We start from the raw sequence: 21,197 nt of genomic DNA, 5'->3' as shown, positions 1-21,197 counted from the left end.
TGTATGTAGCTGCTTAAGTGTACCTATTCATTGTGAACACTGGAATACAATCTGTTCTTGTTTTAGGTGCATTCCTGTATGCATATTAGAATGAGATAATCTTATAAAGATAAGATTAAATCTGAGGAATTGAAGTAACAAATGGGTTAACTCTTTGAGAGACAGAAGATGAAAATATTTGGGGTTTAGAATCTGAAAAGAGAGTGGAGATAACCTAAAACATTTGAAAATATTTCCAGGAACGAAGTAGATAAGATTAATATTTTTGCTCTTCTGATTTCCTTTTTGTACATTCACACCCTGATTTTCATTAACTTGTTCAGATAAATACAGCAGAATTTATGTATTTTTTTTAAATAACTCTTTACTGAATATGTCAACAAGATAATATATAGTGTATAGTGAGGTTTTGAAGTTAACAATGCGTGCAACATGGCAGATTGCAGAAAACAAATAATGCAGACTTCAAACCATCTATTTTTCCATGTTAAAGATAGAAATTATACCAAACACAGAACAGAATCAAGTGTGCATATCTCAGTTAAAATCAATTTTATCAAAGATCATCTTCAGATATTTGAGAGCAAGTGATACTAACAATTCAGTAGCTTATCTGTTTCTGAGAGGATCAGAATTCAGCTCTCATGAGGCACATTTCCACAGAGCTCCAGTATAATAAAAACTTACCAAATCTCTTTTGTTTTCCAGATGGACTATTAGCCAATGTCCTTTCAAAGAGCAAGACATTCTCTGCTGTACAAATGTTTAATGCCAAACGTTTCAATATTGCCTGTAGTATCATTTGGGATACAAAGTGCCCTGTTCAGTAGAGTTCAGGGAAGGAGCGATCATCAGCTTCCTAGGATTATGTCTGTGTTTAGAAGAGAGCGTCAGGCAGGATTTGATGAGGCTCAGAGCCAGTAAGTTTTGGTTTTGGCACTCATTTCTGTTTTGTTTTTCCACTGAGCTGGAAAGATAAAACCATTATTCTCATGTTTTAAAGAAAAAAACTTTAATATCTCCATGTTAAATTTAAGGTGAAGAAGTACTATAAATGAAGAATTTAATGGGAATTAACCACTTCACTGTCAAAAGCTGAGACTGAACTTTCACTTCAATGTCATTAAAAAAGTGACTTATGTAGACCTTTAAAACCATAACAAGAATACAATATGGATAAAGTTCTTTTGCTTGAAAAATTAAAATTGATACATTTCTCAGATGGAGAAATTTTCTTTCATGAAAAGGGAAAATGATTGAGAGAAAAAATATAGTTTAATTACTCCAGTAACAAATGGCACATGCTAACTTCATTTTTCATTCATTGTAGTCCTTTATCAGCTTATAGGCAAAACTGCTGCTATGATTTTAGTCCAAAGTAAACCAATCCCTAAATTTTCTTATGAAAACATTCAATAATAATGTCCCCAATAAGAACCTGTAAACATAAAGTCCATGTATTCGTCACATGTTTCTTACTGCCAGAGAGCTACATGCAAGGTACAATAGTTACAGTGACAGAATCTGAAAATGAGGACATGTCTGTAAATATGTAAGTCTCCAGAAGGAAGTCAAGCACTGGCCACAGCAATGTGATGACACTGCTTTAACATAATTTCATATAAACCTTTATTTTATTCCACTCAGATATTTTCTGTACATTTATGTCAGCCATTACCTGTATACAATGTAAAATGGATGAGATTTTGTCTGTAAACCATTCATTTGTTCTGAAGTCCAATGAACCAGAAATCAGCATCTGGAAGTGAACATTGTGCATGAGTCACATACGCACTCATGTATAATAGGACTTCTTTACAGCCTTTATTATTATTTAATATTTGTGGTCAGATACTTGCACTAGATCAAGATAACCCTGTTTCTACAAAGTAAAAGGAAAAGATACTAATCTTAAATTTACATCACCAGAAGATAATTTTATCTATTGAAAATTGCCCATGTGACCTGAAATGAAGTTTCAGCTGTTTGTGTGGCTTGCACTTTGAAAAGTCTCAAACTCTGTTCTAGTTGAAATATATTAACTGTTTTGAAACTAGACAGCAATTAAAATTGGGAGAAATATTCTTCAAATTCAATACATAACCTTTCATTTGAGTACAACTATGAATTCTTTTAGATAATACTCCCAGTTCTGTCCACAAATTTTGGTATACGTGACTTGCTGCTTTTTTTCCTGAAGAGTATTTATAGGAAAGAAACTTTGCCAGTATCTCATGTCAAAATACATATAGTATTCTTCATACTGAAAAGAAGCACAAACTATGCTATCTTTAACATAATTTTGATTTTTGATCTAGGTAAGAAAGTAATAGTCCACAGATGGATATATACATTTCATCACTGGAGATCAGAATGAACAGTTTGTGATTGCCTTCTTTTTTCACCCTATCGGGACAGTAACCACATTTGTTGTCATCAGTCTGGGTGTGTGGATGATTCACCTGCAGTACAATTGTATTCCCTGAATAGGTCACTTGCTACAAATAAGGTGCCACGCTCATTTTGAAACTATGGTATCCTGAGGCCTGGAACAGAAGATATTCATCAAGGAGAACAAAGATGCCTCCAGCGTCAGTGATTGAAGTACAAAATTTTAGTAAGCACATACTTTCAAAGGATGCCTTTTGAAATCTAGCACATAGCTAGTTGTCTCAGTGAAATTAAATACTACATCCACATCCAATGGGAATCTCTGTCTCTACTTACTTTCAAACTAACTCCAGCATGTAATGGTAGCATGCAGAAGGACAACTATTTACTGCTTGTACTGTAGGCTTTCTCAACTAAAACATATTAAACAAACAATAGTATCAAGCTTCTCATCAGAATCGTCATTAAATAGGTCACAGAAAAGATCTACTTTGCATAGGTGTTTCTACCTAGAGTACACAAGTTGAAATCATATGTCAATCTTTTATTGAGCAAAATTTTAGTGACTTTACTATTACAGTAACCACACAGGTTGCCTAAAATATCTGTTATAGCTGGAGAAAATAGCAAATATACGGAATACAGAGGGGAATTTGAAAATGTAATTATAAAATGGGGCAAGGATCTATTTCCCTACATTATGATTGTATTTTGCTTTCAATGGTAACTGGATTCATTTTGCCATTTCAGAAAATAAGTGTTATGATGTGATTTGAACTTCAGAAACTGCACATTCATATACTGCTGGGCTTCAATAATGGATTGAGTGAAATGAGTAAAGGAAAGGATTAAAACCCTCTCTCCCAACATAAGCAGCCTCATAAAGTGAAAAGTCTAAGCGTACCATGATGAATGTCTTTCACTCTTTACTTCCACCCCACTTCTAACACGTTCTCCTTGTCCTTAGTTGGTCATTGTACAAAGTTTTCTTTTTGGTTCCCTAGTCCCTCAGGAAAGTTTGTTTCTGTTTTCTCTCTTTGCTGTGAACTTGTACTTGTCCCCAAGCTCAGGAAAAAAAGTGAGCTACATTAAAAAAAATTGACTGAAAGAAAGGAAGAACTAGATTCCATCACTGAGTTGGTAAGAAATAGAGCTCTTGACAATCAGAGTCAATAGAGTAACTGGAACATTATATAATTTTGAAGGCAGCATCACAGTTTTAATGAGTGACATTTTGCATAGTGTATGTAAAGCTCAAGGACTCAGAAGGTAAAGAATTTGAGGGAATAAAAAAGTACATTTTAAGCCCACCTACTGCTTACAAAGCACAGATCATTGTGGAAAACTTCCAAAAACTTGAGATAAAAGAAGGATAACTCAGAGGGACAACGCCTACTTGTGTTCCTAACATTCCTGAGCTAATCAAATGCTTAGTTAGTGTCCTCTCCTACATTTGAAATGGGGTGCGGGGAAGAGGGAGAGGACAAACAAGATTTATACACCAGTTTCTCAGATTTCAATTCATAATAGGTCTGAAGAGTTTCCAATAATAAATAATTGTTGAAAATATTTGGTTTTTCTGTCTTTTTTTCGTACTTCTCCATACCAAACGTAACTCAGACACCTGAATCAAACAGAGCTTGAACAATAAAAGTCAACAATAATCTTTGCATTTGCATCATATTTTGCATCATGTTTTTCAACAATTTATATTTTTAGATTCTAAATTCTGCATGAATACTGTGGAGTTAGGCGCATTTGGAATTTCTCTCATTCAGTCTTTACTTGAACATGCTGTGTCAACAAATGCTACTCTATTAAATAGAGGTGTAACTTAATGACACCTATCTGTTACATACTGATAACCTTCATCTCCCACTGATAAGGGTCAGAGAATGCAAGGGTCAGAGAATGCCTAAAGCTTCTTAATCATCATGAAAAATAGGAACTGTTTCTATCATAAAAGTGTATAGTATTGGGAGACATTTTCAGAATACCTTTGAAAATAAAAATCAAGGTCACTTTGAGTTTGACATTGAGCTCTGTCTACTTTTCCTTTTCAGACTATATTGGGAGAAAACTAATCAAACAAGAAAGTAACCTTTTTGGTAGCACCCAGAACTCCAGCTTTCAGTTGGAGGAATGAAATGCAGAACTGACAAAGTGAAACAGAAGTATTTCTAATTTTCTGAAGCTCAACAGCAACTACAGGATTCAAGTTAAAAGGATTGTACCCATTTTATCTGAATTGCTTCTGTTCATTTCTAGTGACCCTGTTTTAATATGCACTTATTTTCCTGTACTACAGGACACCTAGAAACAACATCCCTCAGCTTCGACAGTAAAGTGGTTAATATTTGAAGAATGAGTCATTCTTTCTTTTGCCATGACATTGGGTTCTTATTGTACAACCCTGTACAGTACTTAGCAATATTTTTTAAAGATTTAAAAAGCAAAGAGTTACAAAACCATTTGCAATTAACTTGAAATAGAAAAGATAGCACTTTTTTTAAATTCCATTATATAGTACACCGTATAAATTACAGAGTATTCAAATGCATAAATGCATCTGTGTAACATTTATCAAATGTAATTTTTTTCATTGTTGTTGAGGGGTTATTTTTTACAGAGTTTTTTTTTCTTTGTCCTAGAAACCCCCATCTCCCCTCACTATCACGTATGACAGTGCTCCAGGTCTGAGACATTGCTGTTGCAGTATCGCATATTGTTGGGGATGTGGCAGTCTGTGTAGTTAATGCCCCCATTTGGGGTATAAATGGGCTGCAGTCTGAAATCTCCTTTAAGGAGTTGATCATTATTTAAGGAGACAATCTGGAAGCTGGTTTCCGTCATCTCCAGGATGGAGTTGTCCTTCTTGGTCCCCGCCTCACAGTAGTCATCTTTCCGACGGCCCCGATTATATTTCCACTTCTGGGAGGTGTAACGGCCTTTTTTGTGCATATGCCAGCAAAAAATGCTGAGCAGGACCACGAGGACAAATATCACTGCACCCCCAATCAACCCTGCCAGCAGAAATGGGGAGCCCAGGTTCTGAGAGGTCGTCTGCTCATGGCTGGAGGGGATGTTGCTGCCATTGCTCAAAAAGGAAGCCTTAGTTGTGGCTTCTGAACAGACAGTATCTTCTCCAGTTCGATAATTGTTATAAGCATCCAGTGGAACCAAACAAATCCGATAGGTGGATTTGGGCTCCAGGTTCACCAGGCTTAAGTGTTGCTTCTCACCACTAACTATTCGTTCCTGAACAATTCCTCCTACAAGACTATGGCCCATTTTAACCCATGTGAGTTTATACGCCATCACGGTAAAAAGAGACATCCAGTTAACTTGGATGCAAGTGTCATTCACAAAATGGATAGAGAGTTGAATCCGTTCAGATATAGGAGGCATCGTTCTTTCTCTGTCCTCCCTCTCAGGCACAGTAGGGAGTGTGACTATGGTGGGCGTGAGAGGATTATATTTGCTACTTGTGGGGGGAACTGATGAGGTGGGAACTAACGTAGTTGGCATGGCTGTAGCTGGGACTGGGGTGATGATAAGTGGCAGACCAGGTGTGGTGGTGGGGCATGACAACAGATTCATATTGAGTTCCCTGACTGCCATACCTCGGACCTGCTCTGGTCCCTGGCACATAAAACCCCGTACATTGATGGAAGCAGGAATATATTTGAGCCATTCAGTGACCCACTTAATACTGCAGTCACACAACCAGGGATTATTCCTTACAGTGAGCTGCCTCAAGTTGCGGAGATTATCAAATACCCCCTTTACCAACATTCGAAGTTGATTGTTGGAAATATCAAGACGTTCCAGCTTGAGGAGGTTTGAAAAGGCTGTAAGTGGTATGTGGGTTATCTGGTTGTCCTGCAAGTAGAGCCTTAGCAGATGTGTACCTGGAAGATCGGGTGGAGGGTAGGTCAGCGAATTCCGCACTATTGAGAATTCCTTGAGCTTGGTGAGGTGGCTGAAGGTGCCTTCAGCTATACCTTTATTAGTAAGGAGATTGCCATCCACAATCAGACGCTCCAGACTTGTAAGATTCTGGAAGGCCAGGTCTGAAATGACAGCAATTCGATTTTCATCTACTCGAAGTTCTTGTAAGTCCACTGGAAGGCCTACTGGTACGCTGCTTAAGTGATTCTTGGACAAGAACAGAAGCTTGAGGCTGATGGCTTCCCGGAATGCCCCATCCTCAACGCCAACAGTGGAGATGGAGTTGTCATCCAGGTGAAGCTCTTCCAGCTTCAAAAGCTGAGCAAGGGCAGCTCGAGAAATGGTCTGAATGTTGTTTTCCTGCAGATGGAGAACCCTGACATTCTTGGGCAGGTTCATGGGGAATTCATCCAATTGGTTGCCATACAGGTAGACTGTGTGCACAGACTGTACATTGTGTAACTCTGCAGGAAATCCAGCATTATTAATTTGGTTATTATGGAGGTAGAGGACGGTTACACCCTCTGGTATCCCAAGAGGCACTGAGGTCAAGCTTCGCTCATTACAGTAGACAAAGTTTCGATCACAGCGGCATACTTTTGGGCAGGCCAAAGTTTTGGACACCTGCATGTAGAGCCCCAGGGAAAAGATAAACCATGATTTCATGAGAATAGCCCAATCTGTGGGCCACATTCTAGTCCACAAACCCATTTCTAATTTAAAGAAATAAAGTACTAAATTTTTTAAGAATTGATAACAACAATAAAGCACAGGTAGTAGAATCTCAGATCATTAAAATTGGCTTCTACTTATGTCCAATGTTCAGGCCAGAGTTAAAGTCCTGGAGGCCAAGTATAAAATAATCCTTTTATAATTGGTCTACCTTCTACTTTTGATAAAAAAGCCAGTCTTATTAGCCAGGATTACAAACTTTGTTGCCTTCCTCCATGTGTGCTGAAAGAAATGAGAGTCGTGTCTTTGCAGGTGAGCAACAGCTTAATTTAAAGCTACCAAAAGTCATCTGTGTATGAGTTGCTTGGAAAGATGTTATTTCCTTTCACTGAAGTCTGTCGGTGTTACACTCAGCTTTCTGAAGTCAATAAAGTCCTCATATCAGCTATCTGCCAGATCTGGCCTGCCTGTAAAAGAAAAGATAAAAGAAAAGGCTGAATAGCATGAAATGTTTAATAGGGAAGATCAAATACATTAGAAGACTATTCTAAGGTTGCGTTCTTTATGGCTTTCTGGTAAAAACAGGTATTAATATTAAATATTAGCTTAATTATTTAATTACTGTTAAATAGTCTTGAAATAGATTTGATGCAAAGTAATCACAGTGATTGAATGACTTCCAGTGACTTCAATGCAAGCTAGATCTGTTACTTGTGTTTGCAGATTGTACCTCCAGTATTTGTGCTCTCAGACTATTTCAAATCTTAAAACTAAAGCATTTTACAAATCTAAAACTAAACTGTGCAACTGAAAATTTTTGCTCAGGTATGTGTTTTTCTTTTGCAGAACCACTGACTTCAATGGATGGGATTCGCCGATGCCTGACAGACTACACTTTAGGTCATATTATTTAATCACACTATGTTTTTTTATCTCCTACTAGACTCTGGGATGTTCTGCTCCTATTTCTGTAATACCATTATGTATATTCTCCAACTTAATGCACACTGCCAGATTATTGCACCTCACTACAGTGAATTAGCTACTTATGAGAAGAGTCTTTTTAATAAGTATGGTAATCCACAAATACAAGATACTATGCTGTAAGGCATGTATTTCCTAAAACTAGTATCTTGATATTGTTTCTGATGTGAACTGCATTGTCAACAGACTTAAGAATTAGCTTTCCATTAAATGAAACAGGCTCACATCTGCTAAGCTACTGTTTTAGGACATCAGCTCGAACTACTGCAGTTCTGTAGGAAAGCACTTTCTTTGAAAACATCAAGGTTAGATACTTCTTTTAATTCTGCTACATAGTTGCCTGTGAATGGCAAAATAAAGAAATTAATTAGCTTTAGTATAGATGAGTTCTGTAACATGTATTTTTTATTTTTATGTTTTAAGTGTAATTTTTAGCTTCTATTTTCCCAGTTAGTATTTCTTTTTCTTTTGTATAGTCAAACAATTCAACTCTAAAGCATGCAATGAAACATACTGTACTGTGTGTTATCTCATCTTGTCATGTATTGTTTCCAATGACTGAATAGAAAAAATGTCTTTCACATACTTGAAACTAAAGAAGAATATAAACCTTGATATGTACCATGCATATGTAGCTCTCAGGGTCTTGAATTGTAGTTACATAAGCACAGTATTTTTCCAGATTTTATTTACCCAAATCAAAACTCATTGTCTGGTATTTCAGCAAATCATAATTTCAGTGAACAGATTTTTTTTTTTTTAAGAATTTTTTGTTTTCCCTTTATTTAAGCAGTTAATCACCATCCAGGTAATTCAGAAATAAATGTAATGCAGTAGGGCATGCAAACTTGTTCTTCTGCTACAGCTATGCAGTTTGTAACATGTCCCAAATGCTACTTTTGGCAACCTCATGGACTGACAGTGTAGCAAGTTGCTTTAGGAGTCCAACCACTATAACCCTCCAACTTGCACTTGTAGATTACCACATTTATTTGGAGTATCATCACTCATCAGGGTCAAGACTAGAATGCATCTTATAATGAGCGTTCTTCTTTTCTAGAAATATTAAGATTTGCTACCCCATTGTTCAAAGTTTTCTCTCTTGCAGCCATATTTCAGTCAAAAGTAGTTTCTTTTCAATTATGTAAGATGATGTGATACTGTAGAGAAACTCTAACAGGATTACATTCTAACATAATCCTAAGTGTAACAGTTTATCTGCCTTTAATATGGCCTGGCTCCCATCTAGATCAAACTGCTCTGATCTGTCATGACACTGTCTTTTTAAAATAAGAAATGATGTGCAGAGCTTCCTCTAAGATGCTTTGGACCACACAGAGTAATAATAGTGATTCTCTCACTCCCATCATCAGAGAGAGATAGTCTGCACCTCCTAAGAGGGCCAATAGCCTGCACTGAGCTCTCTTTTGATTTTAAGTCTGGTCATTGATTAGGTTTTATTTGACTCCCGGGTATAATAGAAAGCCCAGCTGAGAATGTGCAGCCACAGTCAGATGCAGCTCCTGGTTTGCTGGGAATCTCCTAATAAGGGAATGTCATGTTAAAACTGATTTATGCATTCACCTTATTCTAAGGACTCAGTCCAGAGTACCTCTCACCTAGGTAAATGAAGCTCCTGAATTAAAGATTTCAGTAGTAATTCTAGCAAATTGGGTAAAACACACAAGACTTCTAATTAGATACTACAACTAAAAGAGTTTCGACCAGACAGATACTTAAGCATGTCACTTTGGAAGCTGACACTCTGGAATTTCTCTGCTTTTTATTGTTACATGGACTTTGCCCCTAGAAATCCGTTAAAACTTTCCTACTATTTTCTGCCCCTTGATGGTGAGAAACAGAGTCCTTTTATTAATATAAATTAATATTCTAATGTCTAATCTCCAGCTATCAGTCCTCCATAAACTGACACTATAAAACTCAGTAGGGAAAATATGCATTGGTATTGTTTACTGTATTCAGCAACAGCACAAGGACAAAGTTAATTAGATATTTATGACTTTAGGGTTGACTGTAGTGTGACAGAGGGAAGAAATATGGAAGCAAGAATACAATTGAATGTGTTTAAACACTTTAGGGAGGGGAAATCTTTATCTCAGTAGTCTTTAATAGTGGTGGTCATAGTTTCAGTATTTTTCAGCAAATCTCAGGGGCCATAATGCAAAAGTGAGTTACATCCCTTTATACCAAAGACATTAAAAAAACAGAAGAGTTGAGAAATTTACTTGAGATAAAATAGAAAATTTGTGAAGGTAAAGCATCCTCTTCAAATTCCAGACGGCTGGAAAGGCTGAAATAGTTTTTTCTTTAGCAAAATGCCATATCTGAAGGCAGGTAGAGTAATTGAGCTTTCATCTCACCCATGTCATATTGTCTTTCTAAAGTAAGCTCTCTGTTTTCAATACTCATACACGAAATTAATTCAGTCTCTCAGTGAATGAGGTGATTATTTGCAAAAGCAGAATCTTAGAAGTTTTTTAAGTTGTGTGGTCAGAGTCAACCACACAACTTCAAGTTTTATTCACCCTGCTGTGTGCAGCCATGACACAGTTTAGCTTCAATAAACAAGTTTAAATAATTAATATATTACTGAAAATGCTACTCAATCATTAATTTGCGTTATCTAGGGAATTAAAAAAAAACAAAAAAAACCCACAAGACACTAGCAGCCTGCTTAGAATCATAGAATGGTAGAGCTTAGAAGGGACCTTTAGAGATCATCTAGTCCAATCCCCATGCAGAAGCAGGTTCACCTAGATCAGATCGCATAGGAACATGTCCAGGCAGGTCTTGAAACTTATGGAACTCTTTCCTACTTCACTGATCAGCATCGCCTCAGTGTCTGTGTCTATAGTGTCTAAAGTTCCAAGGCCACCCTTAGGGCCATCCTCCCCAACTTTCATGCTGCACTCTTCCAAACATGTAGTCCTAGGTATAGTAATCAAGGTCCTGAGAACCTATTAATGTTGAGAGGAGATAACATGGAATAAAGGAAAGTGATAGCATACAGAGCACCACGTGCATATGAATAATTACAGCCCTCCATTCCAAGCACAGTAGTGTTGTGCTCCTGAAGCCAGGTTGTCTGTCTTCATTAGCCTTCACGTGCTAAGGCTATTAACTATTAAGGCTATTAAGGCTATTAACTTTTTAGAGGGAATACAATTACAAATGTTTGGCTATTCTTTCAGGATAGGAATCCTGACATTTTCAAAGCATCCTGAAAATAATAAATCATGTCCTAAGAATCCAAGGTTTTTTTCTCTGGTATTCCAACCACTCAGCAACACTTTTCCTAGCAGTTCATCCATTTATCTGAATGTGAGTGCCATCTAACATAATTCGAAAGGCAAACAAAACCAAATCCAAATGGTCATATCTACTGTTTTTTACTACTACCAGTCAGTGACTCTTATTTAGCACCAATTCATTTGGCAAAAATTTTCTTGGCAGTGCAAACCAAGGTCATAATCAAGACGTGATCTTACCCTACATAACTATAACAAACAGTAAGTACAAGACTATTATGTCTGGAATTGAATGACAATCAGAGAGTAAATCTAACTCCTTTCCTCTGAAATCTAGTGTGTAGTTCCTGGTGATAACAAAAATAACTTTTTATTTCTATCATCTGGTAACAAAATAATACCTGAATAATACCTGACAAATCGCGCTTTTTTTCACGTAAGTAGAGTTCACATCTACACAACCTGCCTTTTTTTTTTTTAAACTGTTTAGGAACCTTAGGTAATCATTTACTGTGTATATTTCTCTATGAATTACCCGGGTCAGAACTTTTGTTCAAGATTTAACATAAGGCTATAATCCCTGCATCAAAAACACAGAGAAAATGACCCAGAGGAAAAAAAAAAAGCTTTTAAAAAATCCCTTTTACATGCTTGCTGTTATGGCTGCTTCATAGTTATGGATATATATTGTATTAGAAGAGGAGGCAAGGAGGAAGAAAAAGAGGTGAAGAGGAAAAGAAACCATCCTTGGTGACCTCTTCTAAAGCAAATATTGATGCCAGGATAATGATCGGTAGCTAGTACTGGAAGGAAACCTTGAAGTGTCTCTGTACAATGTTGCAGACATTATGAAGTCTATACGGACAGATTCTGGCAGAGAAAGACATTATTGCCTTTGCAATACTGTTAGCAAAATGATTCAGCAAATGTACACAAATGAGCTCTTCTTCCATGATCCTTTCTGCTCTTATCAGGACATTTCTGGTTTTGCCCCTCAGTTTGCACTTATTCTTAAAAGCTCAGATCAGGAAGCCTGATGGAGGCAAGTGAAATGGATTTGGATTTGCCTTGGTAGAGACAGGAAGAAGTTTAGAAAGTGGTACATCTTGCAACAATGGGTGTAAAGATGTCATTTACCATACTTCTCCCCTTTGCTCTTCCCTATCCTCCAGCTCCTCCAAGCCTTTAATCTCTTTCCAGCTACATTCCTGCAAATTATTAAGCAGACATACTTCCCAGAAGGATGCAGGCTTCAGGAAATCCCTTTTAAAAGGCATGATATTATAATCAACAAAAGCTTTGTCTTTGGAAATGTGGGTCATGTATGGGTTCTTGCCAGTCAACAGGAATCTGACAGAGTCCAAGTACTGTTGGCCAGGAGGGGGCGTGAAGGCAGCAAGAAACTTTTTCTCCCCCAACTAAAAAAACTAAAAAGGGACCCTTTTTCATCCAATTTTGTCTGTGCCCACATATATACACATACTTCTCCTTCCCCACAGATGTCTGGGATTACCAGTGACTGCTGGCTTGTTTGACAGCATCTCTGTTACATATCTGACAAGGTATTTGAGCAGTATAGCACTTCATTTCTGGGAAAAGGAATATTTCTAATTTCTATTAATGAGCATTATTTCCAGCTTGCATTTGATATGCTTCATGCTCCAAGACATCTTTTTACTTGTATTTTAACTACAGAGTGCAATTATTGCATTGGTATGAGGAGGCATGCAAAAGGAAGGGGGAGGAAGAGAGTTAGCATTGGAAAAAAAAGAAAGAGAGAGCAGTGAGGAATAGAGCTCAGCAACAGCATTTTTTCTCCTTGTACAGATTAGTAGAAATCAGTGACAGACCAAAAGAGAGAACAAACTACAAGACATAATCACTAGAGTGATCACTATACTCCAGGAAGCAGGGCTGAAATAGCAACAAGAACAATAGCAGTAATGCCTCAGGAAAAGCTGTCTTCAAGGCTGCCATTCATCCTGCCATGCCATGTGCTGTGCCACATGTACTCAGCTTCTCAAACTTGCCCATAAATGTGTGTTGAAGCACCAAAGTTTAGACATGGAGAATATAGCTTGCCTAGACTAACGTATCTTCATTCCTGCATTTACTTTAACTGTTAATTATTTATTAAAGAAGGAAGTTATTCTCAAAACTTGATGTTGCATACTTCATCAAGACCATATAACCTGTTATAATTAATAAACCTCTGAGCCCAAAAACATCTGTGTTTCCAGTCTGTGACAAAAAAATTCAGTCCTGCTTATGCACACAGATGCCCTACAGGTCAATATAACTTTTATTCCAGTCAACACATGTCAGAGAATGTGATTATTTTTAGCAATACAAAACAGAAATAAAAGACTATAGAACATCTAATGGAAAATATGAAATAAATAGTGCATATCCTCCTGCAGGCTGCATTCATTAGTGAACACTGTTGTGCTATCCATCCAAATGTATCTTTGGGTTTGTCACACCACTCAATCTGAATGCCTGTCTGAACAGATTAATTGTGCATAGACCTTTGTTATTGATCATTTCAGCTTCTGGCAGAACCAGAAGGAGAGTTCTAGAAAACTGCTACTGAAGACTTCCTGCCTGTAGAGTCCTGAATTCTAATGTAAGAATCATCAGAAACTACTATTTCAGCTAATTGTATCTTTTAAAGTAATGAGGACACAAGTGGAAAATTAAAAAGCAAAATCTTTTATTTCCTGTGCACAAGGAGGTAGGCTCCTCTCAAAGAACACAAGGAAGAAGGAGATATGCAGAACTTCAGGTTTTGAGTTTCTGAATTGTGCAGGACTTCAAGGCAACTCAAAGTCATTGACTACCCAAGCATTTGTTTATAAGAAAATATCCCTGCTTTCATTATAAAATTTCTGACTGTTGAAAATTTACTCCAGATGGTGACCATCATGATATTTTCACTCCAGTGGGTAAAAAGGAACAGATGATCACCTCCAGTACCCATATTAAATGGAATATTGCACCTACTAGTAGGCTGTTGGTGTCTTTATTAACTTTCCCCCAAGGCCTAGTCTAGTTTTTAACCAGTCTAATGCTGCAGTGTTCAAAAATTAATGAATTTGTCAAAAAGTGAGAATTATCTATTTAGTACCATAATGAATTAATTCCCTAGTCTTTCATTCCCAAAGAACTGATTTCATGTTTGTGCTGGTTTGGGCTGGGACCGAGTCAATTTTCTTCACAGTAACTAGTATGGGGCTGCGTTTTGGATTTGTGCTGGAAACAATGTTGATAACACAAAGATGTTTTAGTTACTGCTGAGCAGTGCTTACACAGCAACAAGGCCTTTTCTGCCTCTCATCCCATCCCACCAGTGAGTAGGCTGGGATAGCACAAGAATCTGGGAGGAGACACAGCTGGGACAGCTGACCCCAAATGACCAAAGGCATATTACACACAATATGGAATGCTCAGCTGGAGGAAGAAGAATGAATTGGTGGACATTTGGAGTGATGGTGTTTGTCTTCCCAAGCAATCATTAAGCATGACGGAGCCCTGCTTTCCTGGAGATGCATAACAATGGGAAGTAGCGAAGGAATCCTTTGTTTTGTTTTGCTTGTGTGTAGCTTTTGCTTTATTTATTAAACACTCTTTATTTCAACCTGTGACTTTTCTCACTTTTACTCTTCTGACTCTCTCCCTCACCCCATCAGTGGGGGAGTGAGCAAGCGAATATGTGAAGCTTAGTCACCAGCTGAGGTTAAACCATGACATATCTGAGGCAAAATGGTTTTGACGGATCTCATCTAGGACTCCATAAACTCAGCAATGTACTACCTGGTGATGTAAAGCTGGATTGAGAAAGTTGGAAATGAATGATGACAAGAATCTTACATGAGAAGCTATCTTTAATGTTTCAACAAAATGCATTTTCATTAAAAGATACTTCACTGAAGCTAAAATCTTTCATGGAGACTTGTCAGTTTTGATTCTGTTTTCAATAGGAAACATGCCTGAGGTCCAACACTTTCTGATCATTTATGACCAGAGGCAGAGAGAGAAAAAAGAATAAAGGAAGAGTAAAAAATTGACCTTTTACCCAAAAAGGTAGGTTTTGACACAATTTCATTTCATGAAAGCATTCATAAAATACTGTTTATATTCCATATTTTAAAACTGTGAAAGTTGCTGTGGAATTATCTGCCTCTGGACAGCTGCACTTAACATAGTAAAAGGAAAAGAAAGATATTCTTTGTTTGCTTTCTTGACCCTTTTTCAGAGGGCTTACAGCTTTCTGTGACAAAAACTTGACACATCTGTTTGAGAAAAACTAATAATACTAAACTAATTTAAAATAATTCCCCTTTCAGAACATAAATGTTCTGTACTGTGTTTAGCATAATGCATTTTGTACTAAGAAAAAATGAAGGCAACCTGCTGTTTCTTTGCAAGCAAATTGGTCCCTACCTATAAATTATTCTACACTGTGAAGCAAACAGTTTGCTTTTATCTAGAGATATGTGGGCAGTCTGGCAAAATGTCTGTGGATAATTTGAAAAAGCTGCTTTTAGTGACCTAAGTGACTAAACATTGCTTCTGTGGAGACAACATCTAGACACATTTTGAATGTGTTGCATGGTGCTACATTATTGATGAGATTCTGCATGGTGTCACATTACCTTGTGGGGTATCATTCATTTAGAGTCTTAGGTAAATGAATGCGGACTGCCATGTTCTTATCTTCTCTATTTGTAGCATATGGCCTGTGGAGAAAATATGGCCTTGGCTGCCCCTCAGCCTCTTAGGCACCTTGATATAGATAAAGCTGAAAGTGTCATCATACTTTCATCTTTCCAACAAAGCCAGATGGAGGTTTTCCCTTCCACTTTTAGTATTACTTAGCATGCTGCTAAGAACTACTCTATAAACACTGCTAAGGATCTATTTAGAAAGATTAATAAAGTTGTTTGCACCCTAACTACTGCAGAGAACCTGTCATGTATGGTGTAGTCTCTTATGGGGCCACTGAACAAAAGATGTTAACCAGCTAGGAACAAATCTTGCTTAGATGACAGAGCTCCTATAACAGGAAAAACAAAAGTTATTCAAGAAATTTTTAACTCATTCACATCAGATGGCTATTCAACAACGGGGAAAGACATTAAAATGATGGATGAAGAATGCACAGCTGAGCCTCTGAAATCCATATTCAGCTAAATATCTGAATTATTTATCAACTGTACAATATTTCAACATCAATAGTGCCTGACTATGATCTGGAGATCTTGATTTGTTATCTTTTCCCAGTGATCCAATTACACTTTTCTGTATATATGGGTGGAGGAAGCCCACTATTCTCTCTAATCCATAAATTACACTACATCAGTTCATATAGAAAACATCTTGTACTTCCACAAATCATCAGAATGAAAAAAAATATCTTATGGCAATATAAAACACTAAAGATATAGCAATAACTATTTTACAGCAGCACAGAAACATCCAGCATGTGGTGGCATTCTTTCAAAATTCACCATTTACCTTGACACCAGTAAAACCAGTGATTCCCTATAAAGTAGAGATATGAAAGAAACACCACAAGCAGTAGGGGAGACAAGTTTATCAAGGACATAGGGCATTCACAGAATTCCTTTTTTCTTCAGTTACCGTTTTTTGGGTTGGCCGCTTATTTTTTGCTCATTTTCATTCAGGATTCCAATAATTCTGTATGATAACAAATGCTTTCAGTGAGAGGGTTCTGTTGTCCCTTTTCAACACTGATGGCCAAATGTATTCTAAGAATGTACACATCTGATGAATTAAAGGATTGAGGAAAATATAATAAGTTCTAGGATTAAAAAAGTTGTTTGGTGCAATGGAGATGTGAATCCCCAAGTCCTGATACTGACAGAGAGCAAAGTTTTTGGTCCTTTGCTCCAATTTGGTTCTCCCTTGGTGAAAAGGTAAAATACTACTTTTCCCCAGCAGTCATTCAGATTTCCCATTTAATTTCAAAGTTCTTTGAAAAAGGAAGGCTGCATGGGACTGCACAGAATTTAACACGTGGTAGCTTCAATTTTAGGTTTGAGTCAAAATAAGAACAAGCTACAAATAGTAAATAGATATTTCTAACCCAATGATTCTCAGCCATGGAATTAAAACCACAAGATCATGAGAGGTCTTAAGGGATCATAAAGTAATAAACAAAGGCAGTGTCAGCCAGCAAGAGCACTGCTCCTGCAGGATGAAGGAGTATGGATTATATGTTTAAATACCTGCTGCAACAGTTTACATCAACCAAGGAACTACTAGCTGCCTTTAATTTCAGACAGCAGGCAGTTCCCTGGGGAAGAAAAGACAAGGAGAAGGAAAAATGGTGTTTACATCTGCAGCTGTGTTTAAAGTCACTTCTTCGTCTTCCTCCTGCTCTACTCTCTCCTTGAAGGATCAGAGATGCTGCAAATACAAGCGTGCACTAAGATAAAGTAGAGCCAAATGGACATCGTTTCAGTCAGAAGCTGGAAATCTGTTGCTCCAGCCAATTTCTGTTCTGCCCCATGCTGATAGCTGCAGGAAAGAGCGTTCTGTGTGAAGAGTTTCACATGCTATACGCATTGCAAATCTTCTGACAATGAATAGAGGAAAGAGGATACAGTAATAGCAGTAAGTCTAGTTTCCTACACAATGTACAGAGTGACAGGAAAGAGTCTGTCATTTATGCGTGCTTGTGAAGAGGCAGCTCACAGCAGAATAAATCCTTGGTATTCTGTCCTAAAGTTTCTGTCATTATACTTTCTCAATAAATGTTCTAAGACTTTTTTAAACAGCTCTCCTATGCTTATTTCACTTGGGAAGTTCAAAGTCTTCATGTTGAATGAATCCCGACAAAGATAGAAGAGAGCACAGAAAGTAATTCAGCTTTGTTTTTCCACTTCTCCCCTTTGCCTTTGAGGTCTGTGTGTGGTTGCATCAGTGAAATCAAAATTGCCGGCAGGCTTGGGAATGACACCTACCAGCAGCAGAGCAAAAAACATAGTCCTCTACCATTAATGCTTCACAGTGGGTGATCTTTAGCCCTGTGCAGATGGCAGACAAGAGACTAGTGCACCACTTAAACTCTCCTAATAGCTTTTAAGTGGGTCCTAAGACGTGCAGAAGCCTGGTGTTGGCCTTCAGCCGAAAAGAAAATTCCATCTGACATGTGCCAAAGCATTTCAGACAATGGAGTCCTTATCAATATGTGTCCTTATGTTACTTTTCAGCACAGTCATTACTGCAGGGAATCACAGTAGTATTCTTATCAGCATTTTGTGCTTATACAAAACTAGACATCTCAAACGAGTTCAGGAAGGCAGAAAAGCAGTGCACAATAAAACCTGAGAGACGGCCAGAGGGAGAAATATTTTAAAAAAAACCCAAAAAGTGAGAGGGAGTTTTAAGCTATTCTACAGGCAGCAAAATATGACTGCTCAAAAATGCAATTATTGTTTTCTTTTTGCAGAGCACTCTGTCTATTCAGGTCACTGCATGAATCAAATAAGAAGACACTATTATGTTTTCTGTGTAGATGTCTAGATACTTTAAAGGGATTTCATATGAAGATCTGCTAAGGGATTTGGGAGTTTGCTGGCAGGTTTTTTGCTTGGACTAGAAACTGAGGTAGGTCCCTAATACAAGTATCCTTGTAAGAATTGTAGATGTTAGATCTTGACCTATGTCTACACCAAAATTTTAGATACTAGAGGTACACGTTCTCATGAAGTGCAAAGCCCTCTTCACTCTTACTCTGTCTTTGTGCTACTGCATCTGTATAGTTATTCAGGACATACAGCTTGGACAATAGAAGTGGCACTCAGGATTAGCATAACTACAAAGAAAGCAAGTTACCTGAGCTTTTACACACACACCCTCAAACATACACATAAACATACCCCCCTTCAGTTTAGATTTGTCAGGAATTTATCAGTTATTTCATTCTATGTCTATCTAGATATCTCTGACCCATTATAGTATGTAGCTGGCCTGAATTCAGAAAGTGGTGTGAAATAATAAAGGACAAAAAATTAAACAGTTGCTGTTATTCCAGAGGATAACAGACTTACTGACTCCTAGGAGCTTGAATGAGCTCAGCTCACAGCAATGGAGCTTGTTTACTGTATAATATTATTTCAGAAATCCTTTCCTTGCTAGTTCAATCAAAATGAACTGTATTTCCTAATACCATACATCCTGAGAGATACTGCCACATGCTCTATCCAAACATAGGCTTAAACTAACCCACCCTGGCAGCAATTATCTTCAAGGCTTTTGAGCCTCTTGGGAGATATTTCCCTCCTCTGTTCCAGTGAAGCAGAAAGTCATCTTGTATTCAGGAGGAAAAAAAAATGTTTCCACATTCCCTGAAAATATTTTAAGCATTAACTCTCCTCTATCCAAAAAATTTACTCAAATCTTTTATGTAGGGCTTACATGATGGAGGAAGGAACTTCAGAGCCATAGTGCTCATAATTATTACTAATAACCAACCACTTCTGAAGCACAGATAAGGATTGACTGAGCATTAAATGTTTAAACATTCATTGCAGCTATTTTGATCACTTTCTGATTCACTTCCCACAACTCATTGAGATACACTATAACAAAAGAAAGTTTAAAGTCATTTGCCTAGGTACCTATAGTAAATGAACTGCAAATTCACATATAGTAGTTTTCACTGGGGAAGCTTCTGACTCCCATTGCCTGACAACAAGAACTGAATTAAGAAAATTCCTGTATAAAAATTGTATTTTTAATACCAAGATTCATTAAAGTTAGTGTGATACCTGGTTAAAACAGGTAATATAAAGTAGTCTTTTAGACAGTAAAGTGACATGAATCTTGCTGCCACAGATGTCTGTGGAGCAGAGAGTTTTAACAGGCTCCAAAAAGGATTCCACAATTTCACTGCCTTTAAACAGTTTCCTTTAAAGAGAAGAGGAAGGGATATACCCTCTGATATGTCCAGTTCCACAGCTTTGGGCACTGCTGGGGGTGTGCAGGGGGAAAATATATAGAAAAAAGCAACTCCAACAATTTCTTGTCTTTGCTAGGGACAAAACATTGAGCTAGATGGACTGTTGGTCTCTCTCAGTTTGGAATTTCTTATGTTTTAGTGAGCTACATTTTATGGTCAGAATTAGGGACTGAGCACAACAGTGGAAATGGAGCATGTATGGACCTGTCCATTATATTTGCAGAGTATTTGATCCAAAAATTAAATACAATGTCATTCCATAATGTATCTGATAGCTTAAAAGTAATTTTCACAGCTCAAATACACCATTTTGAAACTCTAGATAGTTGTTTATGACCATAAATACAATACTAAATCTAAATTGACCAATTAATGTTATCCCAGGCAACTGTTATTTATTCATGAGCATTCCAGGTAAAACAAAAAGAAAAAGGGAGATTTCATTGCCCTATTCTGCTTTTGAGGCCATGCATTTTTTTAAAGTGAGGACAAAAATAAAATAGTAAAATGATATTGCAAAAATGTGCTTCCGGGGCTCAAGTAAGTTCTAGTTCTCTAAATAGCAATATCCTGCTTTAACTTTAGAGGACTGGAAACTTTATAGACTGAAGTAGTGACCACAGAGGAACTGAAACATATCATCATGTTTTGGACTCTTCTCTTCAATGACCTCTGAATCTTTCCTGTAGAGAAAAACCCTAGCCACAATGTCTGTATATAGAATTGCGCTGCCTTGAAGCTCAGACTGTTTTGAATCTAGGATTTCAGTTTCAACACATCTATAATTTTTATTTCTCTAAACTTTGCAGAAATATCATTAAATTCTTTCATCAATTCCACTTGTATTCTTTTTATGATATAGATGGGATCTTTACTCTCAGTCTCCTGCACAAACTTTGGTAAAAAAGGTCATTAGACTAGCTGCTATTTAAAGTCTATAT

At 37.2% G+C, this 21,197-nt stretch overlaps 1 protein-coding gene across 1 annotated transcript in view; it reads right to left on the bottom strand.

Moving 5' to 3' along the window:
- Positions 1 to 1,245: 1,245 nt before the first annotated feature.
- The window catches only part of FLRT2 (fibronectin leucine rich transmembrane protein 2), a 57,235-nt gene continuing 37,283 nt past the window's right edge, over positions 1,246 to 21,197 (bottom strand). The window contains exon 2 of the mRNA XM_061998680.1: positions 1,246 to 7,481. Coding sequence (XP_061854664.1) covers positions 5,065 to 7,053 — 1,989 coding nt within the window. The 5' untranslated portion in view covers positions 7,054 to 7,481 and the 3' untranslated portion in view covers positions 1,246 to 5,064. The remainder of the gene's footprint in view (positions 7,482 to 21,197) is intronic.

Source organism: Colius striatus, chromosome 6 (assembly GCF_028858725.1).
Source record: "Colius striatus isolate bColStr4 chromosome 6, bColStr4.1.hap1, whole genome shotgun sequence".
Classification (NCBI taxonomy): domain Eukaryota; kingdom Metazoa; phylum Chordata; class Aves; order Coliiformes; family Coliidae; genus Colius; species Colius striatus.
The sequence above is the reverse complement of the archived record's forward strand: the minus strand, read 5'-3'. Positions and strand labels throughout refer to the sequence as shown.